At 47.5% G+C, this 24,285-nt stretch overlaps 1 protein-coding gene across 2 annotated transcripts; it reads right to left on the bottom strand.

The window, feature by feature from the left end:
• Positions 1–18,211: 18,211 nt before the first annotated feature.
• On the bottom strand, positions 18,212–23,701 carry LOC132318688 (estradiol 17-beta-dehydrogenase 11-like). Of its 2 annotated transcripts, XM_059826816.1 has the most exons (7): positions 23,477–23,701; positions 22,504–22,611; positions 21,786–21,917; positions 20,654–20,760; positions 19,395–19,532; positions 19,022–19,138; positions 18,212–18,313 (listed from the first exon to the last, which is right to left on the bottom strand). In XM_059826816.1, the coding sequence occupies exons 1-7, from the start codon at positions 23,684–23,686 to the stop codon at positions 18,226–18,228; spliced, it is 900 nt and encodes a 299-aa protein (XP_059682799.1). In that variant the 5' UTR covers positions 23,687–23,701; the 3' UTR covers positions 18,212–18,225. The 2 variants fall into 2 exon arrangements, with proteins under 2 accessions (XP_059682799.1, XP_059682798.1); XM_059826815.1 differs by lacking the exon at positions 22,504–22,611 and having other exon boundaries at positions 23,477–23,686.
• Between the last annotated feature and the right edge of the window lie 584 nt (positions 23,702–24,285).

Raw genomic sequence — 24,285 nt, 5'->3', positions numbered from 1 at the left:
CCACTTCACCGCTCCCAGCTACGCACACCTAATAGTCTTTTTACAGCCGAGTAGACAGAACTGCCATTGACTACTAAACGATAGTTTGCAGCTCCCAAATCGTAAAGTTTTTTCATCTGGCATATATGCTACATTTATCCTCATGCTTTAACTGCAACTGCACATATACTTTCCAAAACTATTCTGTGTCTCACTGTAGAAGAGGCTGATGGTGTACGTTTTACCTATTCTGGGCATGCCACTGTGAATAGCAACACAAAACCCGTGAGTCTTAAGATAAATCGGTGCTGTTGGGGTGACTTTTTTTTTAATGTTTTAAATAAACTGAGCCATAACACAAAAGCCAAACATAACTGATTTTAAGCAATGCTTTTCATCCGTATCTGATGCTTATATCAAATGAAGCTCTTGGGAGATGCTCTGAGCTCTCACCTCTAAGAAAAGAAGTGGAGCGCATATTTGGATTTATATATTTAGTATATATTAAGTACACTCTTGATATTGCAGGGGAAGAAACTAGCCATCACACCAGAGGAGACCAAGGCCATTACTCAGGCACATATCCATAGAGAGGAGAATCACCTGTACGAGGGAGCTCCCAGTATGGCCATATCAAATAAGCGTATGGGAGCATGAGAGCAAGTCAGTTACTGCTCCTCAGGTAAAAAGAAGTTTCCGTGACATGTTAAAAATTAACATGTTTAATACAACCTTAAGGAAATATTCAGATAGCAAGTCTGGCATGCTTCAGTTTCATTTTGATGAGACTTTGTGACAGATAATAGTATCTTAGGTAAGATTTTTATTCTTCCCCCAAGTCACCAATTCAGGAGCATCTTGTTTCTGTGACAATGCATCTCGATCATCCAAATCTTTTTAGATATCTATCCACAAATCCTCCACTTGTCTTAATTACAGCATCTCACAGTTTGAGTCTTCAAACAAATCATCATCTACTGCGGAAAGCACCGGCTCTAGCCATGAGACAGCTGTAGAGCTAACTTTGGAGGAGGGCCAGGTCACTGTATATATCCAGCTGGCTGTTAATTGTATCTGGCTTGAGAAATAGCACTGTTATGAATTATATCATCTATGTGCAAAATCAAGGGATTTTTCACAATCGGACATTTAAGGTAAGTAAGTCCAGAGCCACTGCCGTACTTAACTTCTGTAAAGAGCCAGTCTTATCAACACGGTGCACTACTGGAGTTAAACACAAAGAGAAGAAACGTTACAGATGTAAACCACAATATTAAGATAATGTACTGAAGCGCGTGATACAATCTATCACGACCCCGATGGGAGGAGAGAACAGATGTTTCATTTGCAGAAAATACTGGTTTGGGCTGATCTGAACGCTTAGCTATAGGCCTTTACTCTTCTCAGATTTTAAACGGAACAGAAATGAGGTTTAGCAGCGCTTGAATCAAGATACTAAACTCTGGAAATCTGAAGGTCACGCAGAAGTTACGAAGGTCAGTGTATTTCAACTCCAAACCTCCTACTCCTTCCAGCTTGAAGTGGAATGGTAAATAGTTTTGTCATTGCACAGCCTTCAAGGGATAGCATACGAAAAGAGCAAGAACTTGAAGTTGTATTTTCACATTTTTTTTTAATTATATGGAAGTTCACTAGTTTTAAGAACCATTAGCTAGAAGGATTAATCAGCATTTAGGTTAGCGTTCGTGATGCTCTGTTACTGATGTACTAAGAATCCACGAACTGAGAGAGAAGAGCCGTTTACAGATTTGCCCCCCAAATCAACAGCAATGCAAAAATAACAGCCACCTACTTGAGGTTAGTTTAGTACTGGGTGAATGCTGCAGACTTACACACACACACAGAGTCTTTCCTCTCTAGAACAAAACACTGCCATGGCCATTCAAAACCTCAATAACATGTACTCCCTTTTCATCTTGGCAATTAAGTCTTCCAGCCTCAGTACAGTCTCTTATTTTGGCTACACGAAGAGTGTCAGTGACCATCACAGAAAGTGACTGACTCTAAGGGAATTGAAGGAATTGCCTCATTCATAACATCATCTGTTATTCCTTGCAGACATCTGCTTGACACTTTCCATGAAGGAGTAACTGTCTGAATAAAAAAAACAAACCACACATTGTTTATAGCTCACCATTGTTTGCTGAGAACAGGTCAGCAATTTTCTTGTTCAAGTTAAATATTTAGAAATATTGATGATGTCTGCTGTTCCCAGAGTGCTGGTGCTGTTCCAGACCCCGGAGTTGGTGTTCTGGTCCTCAGGCAAGGGACCGAGGATCCCCTCCCAGCTATTCCTCACTATCAAACTTAAAAAAGGGAGGTCAGAGCACAAGCATGTTATCTTGTATCTGCTGCAATTCAGGTAACAGTAACATCCTAAAGTGACATTCCAGCCAAATCTGAAACTGAATTAAGTGTAAAATTCCTCAAGTCACATAGAGTATTTATGTTCAGTAGAGGTAAAACACCTCAAATAATTTTGAAGCAAAAAGAAACGGAAGACGTTAGACAGTGGCAGGATATGAATGAGCATCGCTCTGTTTTCCCCTGTCATGAAATCAAACCCCAGGAATCCTGGCCAACAAGCCAACCTAGATGTTGGAGTACATGGCCTCCTCCCTGTCAGGTACCTCGGGAGACAGTGCCCCAGAAAGAGGGGATCGTCCTTGTTCTTCCACTGATGCAAGGGAGGAAGACATTTCAGTGATACAGAACAGAAACAAAATCAAGACTCCCACTATAACTGCAACTAGGCAGCGTTCAGATGGGAGGTACGATGACACCCTTAAATCCAATGCTCTTTATGAGCAGTGGTAGTGAAGTTGGAAAAAAGAAGGCAGAAGTCCAGGAGAAATGAAGATACAGGTGAAGTTTCACCAACTACGCTGTATGTAATTTTGGTTACCCACCCACAAGACAAACAAAAAGCACATCATGATCTGTGCAGAGAAGGGCAGTTAGCCTCAGTCAGAAAACAAAAGGGCCTTTTAATTGAAGGAGACGAGAAATTTGCCTTGTGTAAATGCAAAGTTTGCAGCCCTACGAGCAGGGAGGTTTTGGAAGTGACTCGAGTAGAAACAGACTGCATGCATATGAATATATATACAAGTTGGTACGTGTGGCTGTGTAAAACTAACTTGTCTAATACAGAGCCAGATGAGCCTCTGCAGGTAATTATACGCTGGTGCTGCTGACCACAAGATGAGATAAGCATATGCAGTGACAAGATCCTCTCCAGTTTAATCTAGCTAACACAACAAGTCTAGCTGTTGTACCAAGAAAACTGGAACATTTGAAAAGAGGGCAGCTGGCAGAGCTAAGGAAGAGACAGAGGGAGAGAAGAGGGAAGGGCAGGAGGCAGCTGCAGTGCGAACTGCAGCCAAGCAGCGGCTTTGGCGCAAGCGGCTGTTCAGTCTGGTTACAGCTGCATCACCAAGGAGGAACATGGGTGGGGGGAAAAACTGATAGACAAAACAGTGTAGAAAAACCTCAGTGCTCTCCCCTTCTCCATTCACCAATGCCATCAAAGGAGTTATGGAAACCTCATGCAAAACTGCTCAGATGCCCATGCTAATTAGGTCAAATCAGACAAGGCTGGAAAACACGGGGAAGTTACACACTGTATAACAAGCCTAAGCCTACTGTACTTTTCAGCAGAAAGTTAATTTAACAGAAAAAGGAAGAAAAAAACCAGGAACCACACATCTAACTGGTTTAGCTTGTTTAAAACCACCAGGCTCTCTTTTGTAGAAATTCATAAAAAAAAATTCTTAGACAACACCAATATAAAATTTCCAGATCCTTTCAGTATTTCAAAGGTTCTTTGTAGCAAAAACTGACATGTAGTATTGTTTTGTGTTACTTGTCACACAGGTAGTTCAGGAAACAGTGAAATGGGTACAGCTGGCACCGCCTTTCATCTGCCCCTATAACCAAAACCCCATCAGTGCTGTAGGCACATGAGCAGTGAATGAATGAGGACTGCTCTTGGAAAAATGCAACAGAAAAAGGACAGAAAAGGTGTTTTGTAGAGCATGGAAAGCATAGTCAGATAAAATCTCATTTTGGAAATAATTCTGCCTGGCAATCCCTTAATCCTGTTTCGAGACAGCTTCTTCCCTGCCTCCTTTGATCCAATATATGAATATGCTCAACAAAGTTCTACTGAGGCTTAATCCCAGCTTCCATCGAACACCAGAAAGGCCAACTGTCTTCTAGGCTTTATGGGATGACCGTTTGACAATTTTGTTCAATTTTGCACAGTCAAAACCAAACAACCAACTTACTATGCCATGATTTACTTATGCTTGATTTGCTTTTGCCTCAGAAACACCACCAAACCCTATCAGAAGCCCTAGAACAGCGAAGAACTCCTCTGCTTTGCAGGTAGAGGTGTGGTTAAGAAGTGATTTATTTATGCAAGGTAATCTTGAGAATATCCAAAAAGTAGAACACAAAAGAAAAAACACTGCAAATCAGTGCAGTTCTTGGGAGCATAGTGAAGTGTTGATAGCTATGTAATAAAAATGTTAACTGGTACTTTACATTCGTAAGAACACAGAACAGGCCCTTACCAAGGAGAGGCACTATTGTCTTCTCTGACGGACCTGATCAAAAATAAGAATAGTTGAACAGTCTCCACGGCAGTGTTTAGTCCAGCCCTTCCTGAGAAGTGTTAACGGAGAGCAAAATAATTTCTACATCAGTCATTTGCCAGCCGCCCTTTATCCTGGACGTGTAAATCAAGGCACGGTACCCACCAGAGCATCCCAGAGCTGTAGCCAAACACTGTTTCCCTTACACCCACCAGCCCCATCTTCTCAGGGCTTAGCTGCCAACCATCATCTTATTCTCTCGTCTAGAGTCGAGATTCACTGAGGCTGCAGCCTCACGTTACACTCAAGTCAAACGGCTCAAACCACAAAGCAATATCATCTTCCTTTAGTCCCAGAGCTGTAAGGCTCCTTCAAAATCTGTTTGAAATCAGGGGAGGCAGAAGTAATAGAAGACAAAAGGCGTCACAACCCAAGAAGCTATAACTAGTGATGCAGGAAGTGGTTATTACAAAATCTGTTTGGTGAAGCCTGGAAGAACTAAGACACTGGCTAATATGGTACTATGCTGCCTTGCATCAAATTACTGGCAGTAATTACACAATGATTGTGTCCTCTTGTGACCACACTGATTAAACTTTTACAAATAAATGGCCAACTAGAAAACCGGATGCCAGGCTGCTGACATCTCACTAACAATTGATAAAATAAACCAGGTCGTGAGTACACTGCTAATCACATGCTGCACAGAAACTACACGTACAATCTTGGCACGTTACAAAGCGGACACACTTCTTAGGTAGCACAAGAGTTCATGCAGAGATTGTAAGGGAATCAGCCCAAACTAACTCAAAAACCTCAGACCCAATTGCTTAAAGGTAGCGGCTGAACCTTTTGCAGCTTAACCTCCATTACGAGCAATCAGAGCCATGTGTGACTCACCTGTTGTGGTTTTAGCTTGTTAACATTTGATGAGCTATTTAACCTGCTGTGGTACTTTTGTATAGTAGCACATGTGTGAATTGTTTCTTGACTATGCTTCCAGAAGCCTTTGCAACAGGCAGAGAAAGCCAGGTATCTCTGAGTTTTATAATTTTTACTACTGCAGAATACATAGGAATGACTAGGCAAAGGAGGAAACAGAGATCTATGAGCTAGGAGGCCCTATTTGGTTTGTGAACTACCTCCACACCCCTTATGGATATGAGCTCGATTAACTGATACTTCCCAGCAGCCAGCAAGCAATTGGCTTGAGTGGAGGTGGGAAGGTGGAACCGATCGAGGCAGGAAGGAAACTCAAGCAGGCAATATAAAGAGCTGGTGGAGTTGTGGCAACTGATAGTTGCATTTATTTGAGAAAGGAGAGGCTGGGAACTCCTGAGGCTTTCCTCAGTAACAACAGGTAGTTTTTGCTGGGTTTTCAACCCACGAAATATTTGGTTTGGGGTAAATGAAGTGACTTTACTTGTTCTCCATTACGAGATGTCAACACTAAGCTGAACAGGGCGCTAGTTTCTCGTGCTGCGGTCTCTGCAGCATCTTGAAATGTGCAGACTCTCAGCTCAGTTCATTTGCGTGGTTTTGCCTCCGTGCTTGAGTCGTATGGCAGCTAAGGGCTCCGGGAGCACAGGACTCCGGGGGTGCCCCCCAAAGCCCCCCGATACTGAGGGGAGGCTAGCTCAGGCGGCCTCCCCCCCCACCTTGTGTGCTCTTGCAAGGGGCGTTATCCAGCCCCGCGGGACTCGCACCGGTTCTAGGTTCATTTACAAGAAACCCACGCTCGGTTTGGCTCCCTGAAGCCGCTCGTGGCCATAACCCTCGGCAAGGAAAGGGAGCCGGGCCCCTCAGCGGAGCGCCTGGGGGGAGCGGGGCCCGGGCCGCCCTACCCTCCGGCCGGCGGCGCGGCGTGAGGCGGACCGGGGCGTCCGGGGGTAAGAAGGGACCCGGGGGGTTGTGAGGAGGAGGAGGACAACCCCCCCCGACCGCCCGAGCCAGAGCAAGCAGGCCCGCTGCCCGTTACACCTGAGGGGAGGGGGGCGAGTTACATAAAGGCAGGGGCGACCCGCCATGGCGGCGGGCCCTGACGAGGACGAGCGCGGTACAGACGGCGAGGGGCGGCCGCGGGGGAAGGGCCCGCGAGTGGGGTGCAGCTCTCCCCGCTGCGGGGGAAGGGCGGCCGCGCCGGCTGGGACGAGAGACCCGGGTCCCCCCCCTCCCTCGGTGCCCGCCCCGCTCACCTGGGCCGCCGCGGAGAGCCGGAGTCCGGCGGAGGGGCCGGCAGGAGCGGGACGCGCGCCCGCGCGCGGGGCAGGGAGGCGGGCCGGGGCGCATGCGCGGCGCCGGGGAGGGCGGGACGGGGCGGCCGTTGGGGCTGCGGTCCGCCGCCTCGTGCGGGCTGCTCCGCTGCGCGCGCTTTCGTGAGGCGGCCCCGCGGCGGCGAGGCCACTCGGCTGAGGGCGGCTTCCGCCTCGGGCCTGGGCCGTTACGGAAACCCAGCGCTCCTCTTCCCCCCCACCCCGCCCCGACCCAAGAACCCCCTTACGAGACGGGAAGGTTTGGGCCGTGCCTGAGGCGATGCCATGTTCCACCCCCCCGGCCCAAGAACCCCCTTACGAGACGGGAAGGTTTGGGCCGTGCCTGAGGCGATGCCATGTTCCTTCCCCAGCCCAAGAACCCCCTTACGAGACGGGAAGGTTTGGGCCATGCCTGAGGCGATGCCGCGTTTTTCCCCCCTCCCGGCGGTTCGCCAGCGCCATGCTGTACCTGAGGGGACTGCGTTCCGTGCTGCAGCACCTGTAGTTCCTGGGCCGCCTCTTAGGAAACGTGGGCAAAACGGCACGTTGAAGGGAGGTGGCTGCGCGCGAGGGTTTGGCTGCTGTGAAACGAGGAGCTGGAAGGAAAGGGGGGAGAAGGCAAGCTTGGCAGTAAAAAGGGGAACGTGCACGCCGTCACTATTTAACAGCGGGCCGGCTGCAGAGTTTATTTTTTATGGAATTGGCTCATCCATCCTTTGGCCTCGGAATGTTACAAAAGGGTCAGTTTGAACTAGTTCTTTGGCACTTATCTTGACACAAACGTCCCGAGTCCCTGTTATCACTGATACACTCAGGAGGCATAACAAGCTACCTCAAGGCCCATTTGATCTTGTCAGGAAGGGAGTTACATGTCTTGAAACATCCTATTATCAACTCTGCTCAGCAAATAACTAAAACTATGCAAGTAAAGCTTTTATGTATCACAGTAGGGTCTCAGCCAGGGACCGTCAGTGATTTAACCCTTCATTCAGTCTCCTCGGGCAGAGGAGAACCGCGGAGGTTGGCAGGAGCTGATGGCAGGATTAGCAGGGCAGCTAATCCTTCCGTGCCAGCTCCGCTCGTTTAGCAAGGGGCGTATGAGAATAGTTGCTCTTCTTGCTATAGTTGGTCTCTGACTATTCTCTTTCCATTAGAGAGTGGTTTGTGTGAAAAATGTATTTTCCAGGCCAATTTAAAAAAACCCCAAATTTGCACACGAGTAAAGGCACGCGAGTGCCGCTGGAGCGCGTGCTAGGCATCTGTCCCAGGGCAGTTACACGGTGAAAATGAGTCTGTTGGCTTGCTATTCTCTCAGAACCGTGTTTCCCTTTTCTGGTTCAATGCCATGTACCAAAGCTTACCTCCTTTCCTCTTGGCACGGAAAAAAGCTGCCCTTCAATGGGAAGCAGGGGCAGGCAGAACGATTCCTGAGAAACACCATCAATCACCCTGTCCCCCCAAAACCTGAACTAGTCCCATCTCCTAGGTAATACAGATCAGAGTGATCCTGCTTCAGATTTTTGGAGGAACTGCTCTCCATGAGTTCAGAGAGAGAAGGATCTAGGAGCGAGAGGAAAAGGCTGTACCACCTCCTTCCTCCCCACCTGTCCACCAGCTCTGGCCCGTACAGTGTGTGTATGTATATATATATATACACACATACATGTCTCCCTCAGTGCTGCCATACACCCCCTTCAGTGCAGGAATACATTTCCCCATTACACACTTGCCCCCAGATTTGTTTCGATCTGTTGGTAGTGCCTCTCTCTGCCTGTGGAGCAATAAGGGTAAGTCTTGGTCCCGTTTTGCTTAAAGCTTGACTTGAGAACTTGAAAAGAGTCGGCTAGGAATGTTTTACAGGCTGTTAGAATCAAAGAAAGACCTTATTAAAGAAATACATGCCCTGGGAAGTACAGAGTCGTCTTAAATAACTGCCTTGCACAAAAGCGAGCACAGCTCGCCAACTGAAAATGCCCTCCGCCTCCAGCCCCGCAGCTAAATAGCTCAATAGTTTTTCCAGTTACACACTGCAGAGTTGAAAGCTGGACTCTCATGCTGCATGCCAAGTTCACCTCTATAGATGTGCATAATAATTCCAGGATTTCCTTTTTTCCTGAATGCAACACAAATCTGCTGAAAAGTGGGAAGGTGTTTTCTAAATCCATGCTTATCTGAGAATGAGTGGCTGGAGGTTTACAGTTCCACACAGAATAGACATACCCTATGTTTAGGAGGAGATGCACATTTATTTTGGAGTTTTTAAAGGCAAAAATGTCCCACTAAATAACACTGCTATTTGAGCCAGCCTGTTTGTGAAAGAACCAGGACACTATTGGTGGGAAAATGGGGATAATTGCTATTTTCTAAAATACACCTCTTGAGTGGGTTTGGGTTGTTATTCCCCGCCATGTATTTCACAGAGGTCAGAGGTGGTGAAAATTCAGTAGCAAACAGCTGAAATGATTACATGATGTGCTGAACAGCCCAGAGTGCGCTAGTTTTGATCAACCCCAAACATTTTAGCTTTTGTGTAAGTACATCTCAGAAAGTCCAACTCAGCAATGCCTTAATGGCTATTTTTCTGAATACAAAAAACCAAGCAATCCTCCCCAAATCCACCCATGTGTTTGAAAGGTACTAACCTGTATGTCGGTGGCAGAGATGCTGCCGGCCGTGAGCAGTTGCCGGAAGGCTGTGATCGGACAAACTGACCCACAGAGACAGACCTCCTGGTCAGAGGGTTCCCAGCGGGCCTCGGGAACCACAGGCACACAGCCGATGGTCTGGGGGGGAACAAGTTTGTCAGAGCTTTGTGTTTTGCAGTTTTCTTGCCTTCTATTATAGCGCACGCTTTTATTCTTTGTTGGCCTCACAGTTTCTACGTTGTATGTCCACCATGGCCAGCCTGGCAGCTGCTTTACTTCCCCGGATTGTTTCTCTTCAAGATGAAAGCTTGATGCTTCAGAAGTTGTAGGAAATCTTACCTCCCAACTTCCTGAAATGAGCGCCGGCGTTTTGAGCAAGCTCATCGCCCTGTTCTGTAAAAAAAGGTGGGAGGAATCAGTGGGCAGACTGCTACTTTAAATGAGAAACTAACGCCTTTGTGCTCTTATTTCTGGTTTTGAGAGTTAGCGATACTGCTTGTAATGTATTGTGGCTCCTGTCCAACAGCCCCGGAAACCACCGAAAAGACTCCCGTTGACTTCAGTAATGGTTTGATCAGCCCTTCAACCCACAAAGATGCCGTTATTCAGTTTGGTTGCCGCGGGGGGTTTTGGCACACTGCTCCACTCCTGCCCTCAGATACATCTACTAAGTCCTTGCAAGTAGCGATTTACATGTGTGATGTATAATCTCTGGTGACAGAAAGAGGTTACTTTTTCCTGAACGTGGAGAGACTTTGAGGCTGGATTCCTGGCGATCCGTTGTGACTGTTCTGGCAAATGCTTTTCCTCTATTCTGTTAGTAAATATAAAATAACTTATGTGATTGGATTGTCTTAAAGACTTGAGTTTAAAACTATACTGGCTCGTTGGGTTAGCAATTGTAGGATCCAAAAACATCTTCTAGAAAATGCAGTTAGTATTTATAAAATTGCACTGGTCGGGAATTACATTTTAAGAAATGGAAATCTGATTAGTCTAATGTATTTAGTTAAGTTTATTCAGCCATCTCCTTAGCTTTGCAACAATTTAAGAACACAAAAGACTAGCCTGTGTATGCTGTGCTGCATGATGCATGTTAGCAGTGAAAGGGACCTCAGACTCCCAAGCCTTGGACTGTATCTGAAGTTAGGCGATGTAGAGCCTATGGAATTGAAAGTTTCGTAGCAGGATTAGTGATCATTTAAAATAATCTAGAACAAAAGAATAAAGCCTGGATGGTTGCTAAGCTACTTGGTTGGTTGGCTTTAAGGTATCTGTAAGACTTCGATACTTTATCTCCTTGCTGTAAAGGCTGACTTACTAAACTGAGAAACGCAACCAATTAAAACATAGATTCTTAAAACTGGCCTTTATTGTCATGTATCTTTCTGCTGTCTGTTTTTAATACATCTTGTATCCAGGATTAGTGTTAACAAATTAAGAAATAGTTTCCAACTGTGGGCAGTCAGGCAAGGGTTAGAGACTTTTTATCAGGCAGGGATGCTTTGAGAACAGGAGTGCTCTCTGAAAAACGAATTTAAAAATATTGCTATTCCCTGAGAGTAACAATTCTCAAAAAAAAAAAAAAAAGAGAAGCAGATTAATGACTAAAGAGCCAACTGTGAAAGCTTAAATAGCTGATTTTTTTTTTTTCCAGTGTTACTCTCCAGGGGGAAAAATGAAGCTCACTTGGTCCAAAAGAGACATCGTGACCTGACAGCTCCAAGACAGGACATAAGCTTGGGTGAAAAGGATCTTTGGGTGTTGAGTGACTGTGGCTTTGTGTGCTAAGCTCAGCTAAATCAGTATGTGCCAGTTATGCCTACAGGGTGAGATCCCCCAGGAGCATGAACACCCGCCTTGAGGAGGCTTCGGATAGAGACTGAATGCCTGATAGTTGTGTCTTGCCACGAAGGTGTCGTGCACTGCGTACAGGTTTGCACTGTGTTACTTGGCATCGTCCAGAGATCCTCGAGTTAGCTGGTGAGTGAAGAACAATCCCTTTCCCAAGCGTGTTACCATAGAGCTGCGCTAGCACAGCTTTACCACTGCCAGCCAGGCTCCACGGTAGCAGATAAGCATGGGGCTACCTATATAGGCAAAATACCTCTTTCTCGGTGCCTTTGAGCTAGCGCTGAGGTAGCTCAGCACTGCACAGTACAGACATTATCTAAAACTGCCTTTAGAGTTTTGAGGATCGTGCTTTAGGATTTGGTTGTCTGCGACCGATATTATGTGTTTAAGAACTTGAGAGGATCTGTGCTTAATGGAATTGTGTATGGAGCGTCCTAAGTTTCGTGACTTCTGAGGCTGCAGATGTAAAGACAGTGTTGTGTGTGACAGGGCAAAATTGAAACAATCCGTGGCTTGAAAAATAACTACCTGAAAAATCTGCTGCTGCTTTCTTATCTATAGGCCTTGGGTATACATGGACTTATGTGATCCTGCTAAAGGAGAATGCACCTCCGTTTGGCATGTGCTGCTGTTCCTTCCTCTTTATGCTCCTGAGGAGAGAGAGCATGAAGTGAGCTACAGCTACTCCTGCCGCTAAATTGGTTACTGATTAACTGTATGGATTAGGAACAAAACGATTCTTGTGAGTCAGGAATTCTTCATCTAGAAAATGAACATGTAAACAGTATAAACTAGGTTCATAAAGTGTTGCATTTTTGAATGATTCTCAGCCACTCATTCCTGATGTTGCATCCATTACAATTAACAGAGATAAAAGGAGTATCCTTCACAAAGTGCCTCCATAGTCCTGTGCTGAGATACTCACTTGAATCTCGGGAGCAACGTGGCTGTGTTAGCTGTAACTGTGCCTCTGTTAATTAGTCTGCTAATGTCAGGTTGGTTTTGCTCTTACATCCTTTGTCCTTGTGAGGAATAAAGTTTAGCTCATGCTCAGTAGAATATTCTTACTGCACTTGTACTCTTAAACTTCCTAAAATGAGAAACAGCTGTCAAATGTGTCATTTTAAACTGGCACAGTGGGGTCCTGATGTGTCCTGTGGCCGATGTTAGCTCTGGGGCCCAAGCAGAGCCTCCTTAGCCAAACAGAGATCTGTCATATAACAACAAGCCTGTATGTATAAAATGCAGAGCCTTTGTGAAGCAGGATCTGCATCGTCATAGCCCAGAGGAAAGGTTTTCTTTTCCGTATCAGAGCCATGGAAATCACATATTTTTGTCTTGGGGACTTAATTTAAAAAAAAACAAACAACCTTGCATTTGTTTGTCCCCCGTAAAATTAAACTTAGCTCAATTTATCTTCCTCAAAATGTTTTACACTTTTTTTTTTTTTTTGGCTGAAAGTATTCATTAAATTCACAGGAACTGACATGTAGCTCTGAGTGACCTAAAAGGGTACTTACAAGGAAATGACCGATTCATCTAAAATGTTTTATCCTTTTTTGTCCCATATTACTTTGCTTGCTGTAAATCATGGTGTAGCCTCCTCCCAGACAAGCTCATTAAAATCCCCTTGGAATTGTGCTTGTGTTTAAAAAGGCTCTTGGTACCATTTTATGTCAGCAAGAGAGAGGAGGATGGAAGTGGCCATGTGCCAGGTGAACAAAGTGTTTAGCTAGGAAGATAACGCTGATGATTAGGCTGTGCAGCTAGAACTGGTCTTAACTGCACGTGTAAGGGCTTTGAGAACTGTGCTCTGATAAATACTTTTTTTTTTCCCCTTGTTGTTTTTCATTCCAGAGAGACCTGAATCTTGTCTTTTGCCAGTGTAATTTTGGTGTAGCTACACAGAAATCACTAGATGAGAGGAAATGCAGCCCTCCGCCTGTGCCTAATATTAAAAACAGTTATTACATGATCTTCAGTTTTTCACCTCTCTGAGATTGCAGGTGTCAGCACTATAAGGCTCAAAGACCTTCTTAGGTACAATATTCCAGGTCAACCCTTCAAAAGAAAGCAGCAGCATTTCATCATCAAAGCTATGTGGTCATCAAAAGATTAGTGCAAGTTCCTGCTCAGTGTTTGGGTTTTTTTCCCATTAGAGATTACCGTGTGATTAGCAAGCTGGGAGGTACTAGCGAACATGAGCGTCTGGAATACCTTTGTATAAAAACACAGTCACTATTATCACTGGATTATTTTTGAGCAGCGAGCCTATCTTCCTGTGGCAGCGTCTGTTTAACTAGAATGTTTCTTGAAAAACATTTTGATGGTGATGTTTTGGAAAATGATCAGCTACCAGCTGTGAACATTAAAAGGCTGAGAACGCAGAGGGGAAATAGTTTGCATGAGAGCATGTTTACTTCTAGTAACACCTGGCTTGTTGAGTAACTGTAAGCTTATTCATACTCTAATAGAGGTTTTGCAGTAAAAATGTGATCCTCTTAGTGGTGAGCTCAAACTGTAGCATAAGTACAGAAAGCAAGAGATCTGCTTGGAAAAGAGCAAAACACATGGCCAGATGCTAGATGCAGAATGAAAGAATCTGAAAGCTTTAGGGTACCAAAAATTTGTTTCAGAATGGAATTTTGCAGACAGTTTTGCAACACTGAACAGCCAGTGATCTCAGATGCTTAATTTCAGTGGAGCAATAGAGAAAAACAAAACAAAACCCCCTTTCATTGAACTTCTGTGTTCAGAAGTTCTGCGCATTTAGAAATCCATGTTCTGAAATGCTGTCTAGAATTGCTTTTTTTTTTTTTGATGCCTACTGGCATTACCTGCAAGCATTAAAATACTATGAGTATTGCCCCAATCATGAGGTTGGAGCCTCAGTGCTAGCAGGCAGCGGCAATAAGATGTACAGCCGTGATTTTCACTTGTAAGTGGCCTAGGTTTGTGACAAGAAACACAATTTGGGATGCTTCTCCTAACATTCCGAGTAGGATTCAAGGACTTTGGAAAAATGTGAAGAAGTACTCTCAGACTTTGCTGAAGAGACAGATCAGGCTGTGGTGCTGTGGGGAGATTTAATTTGTGCTATTAGAAATTCAGTAAGACTCGATGTGACCGAGATGAGCTGAAGCCACTTAAAGACTCTTGAAAATTTTACCTATCGTGATGAAGACAGTAATTATGAATGTTAACTATTGCATTAAATATTGCTGTTAAATGGCATTCTTTAATAATGAGCCTCTCAAATTTCAGACCAGTCAGGTCTGCATATATAGTGGACAAAGGGAAACTATCACAGCTGCTCCTTTGTTTTAATCAGCGTTGATTTGGATGGTGTCCCCGGAACACTTCTGTGTCCGTCATCTTCCACTCCTCTTGCAAAGCAGATGGTCTCACCCACGCTGCCGGCCCGGCAGCTCTGTACCCGGGGACGCACTGCCCCCATGCTATGCCGGAGCACGTGCTGCCAGGCACGGTTATGGGCCAAAACTATGCCAGGCAGCACGCTAACACTTCGACAGTATGGATGACTGCAAAATAGCGCACGCCTGGCCACGTAGCTTACAAAGACAGCTCTAGGGCATCCGCACGCTGGGTGCAGCAGCTCGGGGAATACCTAGTGCACCTGGTACATAAACTCCTTGGGGGGCCCTCGCACTCCTGTGCTCTCCGAAAGTGGAACAGCTGCAAGAGCTGGGGAAGGAGCTCCGCAGACCTCTAGCCGATGTCCTGGTGGTTTGGCTGCACTGGTACCCATCTTGTCTACGGGAGATTGGGTGGGCTCCAGCAGCGAGATTCAGAGCTAGGCACTTCCCACTTTCCTCTTGGAACTTCCTTCTGTTCTTAATTAACACATCGGCATTTGGGCCGGAGCCTAATTGCACGGCTCAGCGGTGCTGTCGTTTTCCTGGCACGGGGCTCCAGTCAGTGCTGTGGCTGAGGCGGAGGAGGCAGGGAGGGCAGAGAAGCGCCGACTCCGAGAGACGCCTCAGAGGGAGGCAGAGCACGAGGCCGGAGTCACAAACCTGACTCTTAATGGGTCCTAAGCCAGGGTGTGAGGTACCGCTCTTCAAATTTGGGACTTGGCTGTAGGCGGTTGCATGAAGCTTGCTCGCAGAGGCTCCTGCCAGGCACCCGGCTTTGGGATAAGCTTCAGTTGTCTGTTGTGGACAGGAAGAGAACCGAGGAGCCCAGAAGGCTTGATGGTTCAGTTCTGTCCCAGGTGTTAAGGAGATGAAGGCTTAAATCCTTCCTTTTGCATCTGTTTCTTTATGCCAAGCAGAAGACTTGCAGCCTCAGGCAACATGGAGATGAGCAAGTGGCTCTCAGTTGTGACAGGCCTGTCCTCTTAGCAAGAGCTGAATATGTAGCTCAAATAAAAGCAGAAGCAGCCCAACCCAAAGAACTTCTTTCAGAGTAGACACAAGACATTATATTAGTGTTCTCAGATTTGGGGGATGCCTCTGAGGAAGAGAAAACAGACTTAGAAAAACTCACTTAACATGCGTACAAATTGGCCTCCTTTATCCTTCAGGACTCAAAGCATGCTTCTCTCAAAAGTTCTGGGGTTGGGAGGGTCTTGGTTTTAAATACAACACATGGCAAATACTCTTTAATTGGCTTTTAACTTTTTTTTTTGGATGCCCTGGATTTTGCAAACTCCTTCCTTCTTTCTCTTTCTCGGCTACAGGAATCTCGCACTGTGAAGCAGAAGGTCCCAAGCTGGGAACTTGTGCTTTGACGCACGCTGAATGTCCTGTTACATCTATGTTACGTGAGCAAAAAGGAAACCATTTTTGTGTCATTTAGCACATTTAGCAACCATTTGTGCCGCCGGCAGCACAAACTTCTACCTGTTGCCACCTGAGAGCAGGAGGAGCTGGGTGACGAGGGCTCTCCCTTTTCTGAAGAACCTCACTTTACAGGGCAACATGAAACGCAGAGGTGAGCGGGCTGGATTCTATGGAAGCCGCCCATTTCCAGCTGTGCCGAAGGTGGCAATGTGTTCAGGCCTCCCTCGGATGGCTGGGAGCCAGCACGCGCCTGGCGCAGTCGGGAGTTGCACAAGGATGTGGCAAGAGAATCGGTGCTCCGAGGAGGTCTTTGACCCGTCTTTCATCAGCTGCCGTTCTCTTGTACCGCAGGCCAAAGACCGTTGGGGGTTCAACCTCCTGGTCAGGCGGGTCCCGTCAGAGCAAGCCGCCGGCTTGTGATGAGGAGCTGTGAGGAGGCTCGTCGGGAGCCTTCCCCCATGCACCCTCTGCCCCTGGCCTGGCACCCACCCGCATTTAAGCCCTGGCTCTGGTCGCAGTCCTTGCGTGGGCTGCGCTGTTGGCGTGCCATGCCTGGCCCTGTACCTCGCTGAGCCTGAAGTGGCTTCCTGGTGTGACTGGGGACCTGCCTCGTCCCCGCAGCCCGGCCTGGTGGTCGGCAGACTCTGGCTGGCCCTTTCACTGGTGCGGCACCTGCTCCGCCGCCGTTGCTCGGGAGCAGTGGGGCAGCGCCCCGTCGGTGCGATGCCTGTCTCACCCCCACCTGCGGCACCTGGCGTGCCTCCTCCTGCCAAGAACCCCGGCTCCGCTGCTCCCCTGCACAGGTAAAGCCCAGGATCACACAGGGATGTGATTGCTGCAGTATGTTCTCCAGTCAGCAAGGCAGCGTTTCAGAGGAGCGGAATACATAAACGCTCAGCCTGGTGCACGTGTGTTTGAAAAGACAGAAGGAAAAGAGGTATGTGGAGGCATATATGTTATCCGGTGTCTGTATGGATGTAACTTTGTGCTGTGATGAATGTGTTAATTAGTCAAAATGAAGATGTATTCAGGAGTTTCCAGGGGTTCAGGCCTTCTTTTGCATGGTACACAGGTGCCCTGTGGACTTCAACTTAAACTCACCTGTTGCACATGAACAAAGGCTTTCCTGGCTCAGCAGAACCTTGCTCTTTTCTTTAATACACGAGTCTGACTTATGAATACTGAAGCAGACAGACTGCAGAATTTTCATTAGGTTGAATTATTTGCCTTGTAATCTAAGGAGCAAAATAGTCCAACTTGGTCCGCGTTCTCATGTAATAAATCACATTCTCTAGCATGCATGAAATGCAGGAGGGCACCCAGTAATTTGTAGAGAAATACTGCACTGTTTTCACAGGAAGGTGTTCTAAAGGTGTCTGGGAATTGCAGATGAGAGGTGTGAAAAATGATCTGGGGAAAGGGTGTATTACTTGATACCATACTTTAAACGCACCTCTAGGACCTGGTTATGACTGTTGCTGCTGAGAGATACCTTTGTGTTAAAGAACTGTATTTATTTGGAATAAGGCATGTTGATGATCCTAATGCATAATTGATAATCAATGTAATTACAAACAAGGCTGTGTTATTTCAGGTGCTTGCTACAAAAGCACGTGAAATTCAGTGTGCATTAGAGCATTTTTTAAATTTAAAAAGATAAATTGAGTTGAAACAGGCCACCCACCTCCTTCTTGCAAGATAATTTTGCCAGGGATGAGTCCAGATTAACGTATTCCCAGGCAATCCCTTTGCACTCAAATGCAGAGCTGTGCTGTCCCAGAGACGGGCTTTGTGGGAATTCCTGTCTGCCTCAGCACTAGGAGACAGAGGCGATGCGACGTACAGCCAAAGCAGCCCTTTAGGCTTCTGGAGATGCAGCTCTGCTTTGTTAATGCTCCATCTTATGCAGGTATGTCCCTGCTGCAGGTGTGGGGTAAACCCTTAGGTGTGCTTGGAAATGGTGGCCTGGCAGCATCTGTCTGAGTTCTGCTCTGAATCAAACCAGCTGAACTACGCTCAGCACATGTTCTGTTTTCACTCATGCCACTGGGAAATGAGGATTGATTTTTGCTTTTCACTGGCTGCTTCTCTGCCCAACGACAGCATCAAACTTGACGTCGGTCAGCTTTTTCAGAACAGCCAAGGCTCGTTCTGGAAACAACCTGAAAGAGATAATAACAGGCAATTAAATGTAGGATAAGAAAATGAAATTATGGGAAAAAGCGGTGCCGCAGGTGAGGGAAGAGCTGGTCTGGGCACAGAATGCGTGCACACACATGGACTGGGACTAAGACTTAAACCAGGTGTTATTTCCAAAATAAATCAATCTCTGACTTGTTTTAACTCCAATCCCACCCATCTCCTTTTATGACGATTCCAGGACGGGTGTGTTGCAATATTACTACAGGATCCAGGAAGTTTTAATATTGAACATAGACGTGTGCGTTTGCTTTCTCTTTGCTTTCAAAACCTTATCTGGTTAATTTGGGGAGTTCTTGGGAAATATCAGAGAAACTGTTGTTTGCAGGCAAAAGGGAAATGGCGATCTGTGAAGAAGAAGCGTTCTCTTCTTCTCCCCCTCCCGCCTTCTCGGCCTGTAAAGCGGTTGAGTTCTCCATGAGAACAGTTAGCTGCAGAAAGTGGATCTTAATGACCTAGGAGAGGAGTCAACAAAATCCTTCTGTGGATGATGTCTGCTGTTGTCATTAGAAAGATCCCGCTGCACTACTTGGTTACTTTGTGATGTGTTCTAAAGTAAAACTTAATCTTGAATCAGATGTCACAACTCCGAGGGTTGTACACTCAGCAACTTGTATTTGATACATGTGGGGTTTTTTTGGTTTGTTCCTTTTGGGTTTTTTTCTACTTACCTTTCAAAAAGTAAAGCAATGCGTTGACTTGAAGGAACAAAAATCATTTTTTGGTTGGTCAGTATTCCTTCCATCAGGGCCTCTACAACTTCTTCAATCTCCAAAATCTTCCCAAGCCTACACAGGAGAGCATACGTGTAAGAGCTAGGCAGGTAAAACAGGGGTGGTACGGGCTGATGCTTCACGTACGCGCAAACCCGGGTAATTCAAATGCAACCGTGACGTGGGTTAAATGACACTGCAGATTTTCTTGAGCCCACACTATATTCTGGTTTTATATAGCCAGTGGGACCACGAGGCCTAAAGCTGGGGCTACTAGGTAGTGCCTTGATGCAAAGAAGGAAGGAGAGGAAGGCAGAGTTTTGATAGTTACCTTGTATGGGGGTTTTTGACAAATCCAGTGTTTATAAAAACCGGACAAAGACATGAAGTTTTTACTCCGTCCTTTCCCAGGGTAGACAGCTCCTCTGTCAGAGCTTTATGAAATCCAACCGCAGCAAACTTGCTTGAACTGCAGGAGGGGGGAAAAGCACAAATGAGAAGGCAGAAATACTATTTCCAGCTTTCTACAAAGGGAAAGGGCCTAAAACATCACACAGAACTGACTAGGAAGCAAAAAAAACCCCCGTAATCCAGGTGAGAAGAGAGGGCAGGGAATAATTCTAACTTTCCCTGTGCCGGAGTGTAGTGCTGGATTAGACATTGCTGCTTGGGGGAGTAATTGTGGCAAGCAGAGCTGGCGTCTTTCAGAAAAAGTCGCCTTAGTTGCGAACAGACAGAGAAACATCAGGAATGATTAGAAAATGGTAACTGTTGTGCATCAATTGATGGAGTTCCCGTTTTTCCCATGTGAGAAGATTCGTAGAAGGAATGCAGCCTGAATACCTAACATGAAGAAGGATGGGCAGGGTGGAAATGGAGAACAACCCTCTAGTGTTTCTCGTACTACATAGGAGTGTCTCGTGACGCTCGCGTGTGAGTTTTGAAATAGAGGAGCGTTACGCGTGCAAAATGGAGGCAATTAACGCCACAGAAATTGGTGCAGGCCAGGAGTATAAATCACCCCAAAAGAAAGCAGAACCAGAGAATCAGTTTATGGACTGCTATTGATTTGGACACTGCAATCCCAGTAAAATCCCTGGCTGGGGAGTTCTCATGTTGCCAGCAGTGAGCGACTCTCCGAGAAGGAGGGTTCCCAGGGGAAGATTGCTCCGCCTGGAGCTGCTGTTACAGAGGGCTAGGTCTGACGCAGAACGGCAATAGGCAATCATCGAACAGTCTCTCTGTTCACGTGCCGTGATTTTCTAGGTGTGTTTCAAGCAGAAAAGCAATTTTATCTCACGATGGCAGAGGTATTTCTATACACTACAGTCACTGCCACAACAGTAGAAAGATCAAAAGCTACTCATTAGGGCTTTACTTGACAACACTGCAAGAACTCACAGAAGCGGTTAAATAAGCAAATCGGCAGGCACCCTTAAGCGCTGGCTGTTGTGCTTTTCCCTCTGTGGCACCGTCCTTTGGACCTACTGTATTCAGTGGGAGGCTTATTTTGGTTACTCTGTGCTTTCTGATGGAGAAGACACAATTAAAACTAAAAAAATGAAGAGAGCTGCTTTGAAAAGCACTTACCAATAAGCCACCATGAAAGAAGTCACGAAATGACCTGCTGCCGAAGCCACCGTGACAATGTGACCGTGGTTGTTGTTCATCATGGCTGGCAGAAAAGCTCTTGTGGTCTTGAAAGTCATTTAAACCAAGAGGCCATAATGGGGTGGGGGAAAGGAGGAAAAGAACAATGTTTTCTCAGGCGTATTCAACACTGACCCTGACTATCATTAATTAAGTGACTAACGCTATCGCATGTACAATAAACCGCCCATCAGTCTGCAGCATCTCTCTTCTTCTGCCACACCCAACAAGTCCTTAACTGCTGAACCCCTCCCAGTCTGTAAGCCCAGCTGGCAGCTGCCCTAGCCCAGGGGTCAGCTGCGGACGTGCCAGGGACCCAAGGCCCAGCTCGGACGGGGCCCAGCTGTGTCACCTCCACTCTGACTGCTGGGAGAAAGCTGTGAGAAAGTCAGCAGAGAGATGAGAGAGGTACAAATCACAAGGAGAGGCAGGACTGATGGGAGACAGCCTTGAAAGTGGCCGCAGGAGCCAAGAGGGAAGGCGGCGACACAGCGAGGTCCAAACAGCGAGGGCAAGAGCGTCCGGGGAGATCGGCCGGGCTGGTCGCTGCAGTCAGGGAGGGGCCAGGCCTCGCTGTGCCCCATGGCCGGGCTGTGCTGGGAGCTGCGGGGCCAGCCCTCCCCTGCTCTGCCCGACCTGCACCTGCCTGGCCATTCGGGCCACGTGCCGGCCGCCTTTTGTGCAGGTCAGCCGCTAAAAACATGCCTTTGTATTTTTCAGCTGCGTTATCTTCTACTGGCAGGGTCTTGGCACTCAGCTGCGGGTGCCCAAACTACCTGATGCGATGAGGAACCCTAATACCCCTCTGACAGAGACCCACCCGTGCTGCAGGCGAGGCCGTCGCCAGCTAGCTCACGCAGAGAAAAGAGCGTGAAAAAGCCGGGCCAGGCTCAGATCAGCAAGAGGTTCATCACGTTTCCCAACAGTCAGTCTGGCTGGGTGCCCCTGTGCTACAGACGTCCGAAAGACGCTTTTGTAATTCACTGATAGCTGACAACAACTCTTAGTCTAAACACGCCTCCTCAACAATGCTCCCAAAAAACGTAGCCATGAAGATGGTAGCGGCCCTTACCCAGATGTGAGCAAGAGTGTTGACTTCAAACATTCTTTCAATCTGGTGGTCCTGAGTCGAGAGCAGGTCGGCAGCGGTAATCACACCAGCGTTATTCACCAGGATGGAGACATCCCCAATGTCCTTTTTCACCTTTTGGACAGAAAAAAACAGAAAGGTGTGTGTCATCGTTACAAAAAAAAATGCAAGGCTGTGGAAGATGAGCAACAATTGATTTAATCCTTAACGCCATTTCTTTTAGGGAGAGGAAGATCACGCCAATTTTTCAGACATGGTAGGAACTGTGCAGTAGTACCGTGAAATCAGCTTTCGATCTGATGCTTCTCCCTTAATTACTGCCGGCATTTATAGTCGTCCACACGTTGCCCACAGACACAGTGTGCTCTGTGTAGTCACCGTGGGGACTATGGACGTACAGAGTGTTTTGAGCCAGCTGGACCATATCCTTTACAAGAAAATGATTGTGTGTGCTTTTCAGGAAACTGAAAGGCAGAATTAAGGTTGGCAACGAGGCGCGATACGCCAGAGCCTCACAAAAGAGGATGGGACTGGCTGCTGTCTCAGAAGTGCTACTTCATTCTCCGTACAGAAAGCAGCGAGAAGTGGAGAGATCCCAAGGGCTTGCATGATTTGCGTACAATACTTCTCTTGTTTTCCCGACTTCTCTGAAAATCAAGCACGTTTGTGGAAGCGTTTGGACGTGCCCCTGCTCCCCTACCTTCTCTGCGGTGCTGTAGATCTCCTCCCTTTTGCTGCAGTCCACCACGAAGGCTTGGACAGTGGCTCCCAGCCTTTCGCATTCTGCTGCCGTCTCCTCGACGCCGTGCTGTAAGAGGCAGAAAAGACAGGCACGCGTGTGTAACTCTATCCTGCCTGCGTGTTGCTGCTCAAGCACTGTGGCAGCCCGGGTGGAGGCTGAAGATGTCTTTCGAGGGCGTAAGCGCTGCCCAGCCCCTGAACAGTTCATGGCTGCCCAGGGAAAGAGCTCTGGCCGGGCTCTGTGGGACTGCCGGAAAGGGAATGTGGCACCAAGAGTGAGTTTGCCTTGGTAAAGCACACCTTGCTGAGCTGCAGCCACCCTTACAGCGTTTCCCAGCACCAAAGCCAGGTTTCGCTCGCTACTAAGTTTATTCCTTTTTCCCCCATTCCAGTGAACGTGGACGACGCTCTCCTTGGCAGCAGCCGTCTACACGTGTAACTGTGCCAGAGGGCAGCAGGGCTCCTGCACAGCTCAACGCAGTGATGCCCGTCGATACGAGTGAAGAGAGACGCGTCCTCCAGCAACGTACGCAAAATAGCTGAGGCTAGAGAGACAGCGAGCAGAAGGTAAAGCTGCTTCTCTGTAGAAAGAGGCTCCGGGTCTGAGCGTGCCTTTTTCTGCCAGCTAGGCAGCGGTTCCAGCGGCAGCTTGCTGACCCCTGCGCTCCCTCTCGCAGGTACTCTTTGACGCGCTGCGCACGCGACCTCGCTGACCAGCAGCGAGTAACCGCGGGCCCCAGACACCTGCGTCCTCTGGTGCGAGTGGGGCCGAAGCCTTTACTGGCGCTCAGCGTCCCAGTCAGGGAGCCGAGGGGAGCGGCCACGGGAGGAGGTGATGTGGGTGCAGTCTGGACACGGCCCTGCTTACGCTGTTCAAAGCCCTCCGAGCGGCCTCGGAGATTAACGAGTCAAGCCACGAACTGCACAGTTACCTTATTGATGTCCCAGAGAACCAGCCTGCTCTGACGCTTGGCGAACTCCAAGGCAGTCGCTCTCCCTATGCCATGGCCGGCACCCGTGATGAGAACGAGCTCTCCGCTGACAGACTTTCTCTTCGCGGGGACAAAGAGCTTCACGAAAGCCTCTAAGTAGGCGTAGAGGAGCGTAGCCAAAAACAGGAGAAGATCCAGAAACGGATTCATTGTTCTGCTGAAAGGCCTTTGATTGCCTGACTGAACTTCGATCTCTTTTGATAAGGATGTGGTTGTTCATTTACCCACGGCTCCGTGAAACGTGGTGACCGCGATCGCCAAGGCCGGGCCGCCATCGGGGCGCAAGTAGCGGTGTCCGCCAGTCGTTGGGCCACACCTCGCACGGGCGCATCAGCCGATCGGAGAGCGGCAGGCGTGTCCCTGGGCGGGGAAAAGCCGGTGGGCGGGCGGTGCTGGGCTCGGTGGCGAGGCCTTTCGGCTGGCGGCGCTCGGCAGGTGAGCTCTTGGCTGGCTGTTCCCTCTAATTCTGCTGTTTAATTAGTTAGTTATCCATACGCAGGCCTTCCGTCTTACGCTATGGCTGCTCACCTTGCTCTGTCCTCTGACCAAAATCGGCCTCCCGTTGAGATTAGCCTTGTTGAAAAGGACTTTTTTTGTCCTGGTGGTTTGGCTGCACTGGTACCCATCTTGTCTGCAGGAGATTGGGTGGGCTCCAGCAGCGAGATTCAGAGCTAGGCACTTCCCACTTTCCTCTTGGAACTTCCTTCTGTTCTTAATTAATACATCGGCATTTGGGCCGGAGCCTAATT

This window comes from Gavia stellata, chromosome 19, assembly GCF_030936135.1.
Source record: "Gavia stellata isolate bGavSte3 chromosome 19, bGavSte3.hap2, whole genome shotgun sequence".
In the NCBI taxonomy this organism is placed as follows: Eukaryota; Metazoa; Chordata; class Aves; order Gaviiformes; family Gaviidae; genus Gavia; species Gavia stellata.
Note: the sequence above shows the minus strand (reverse complement) of the source record. Positions and strands in the feature narration are given on the sequence as shown.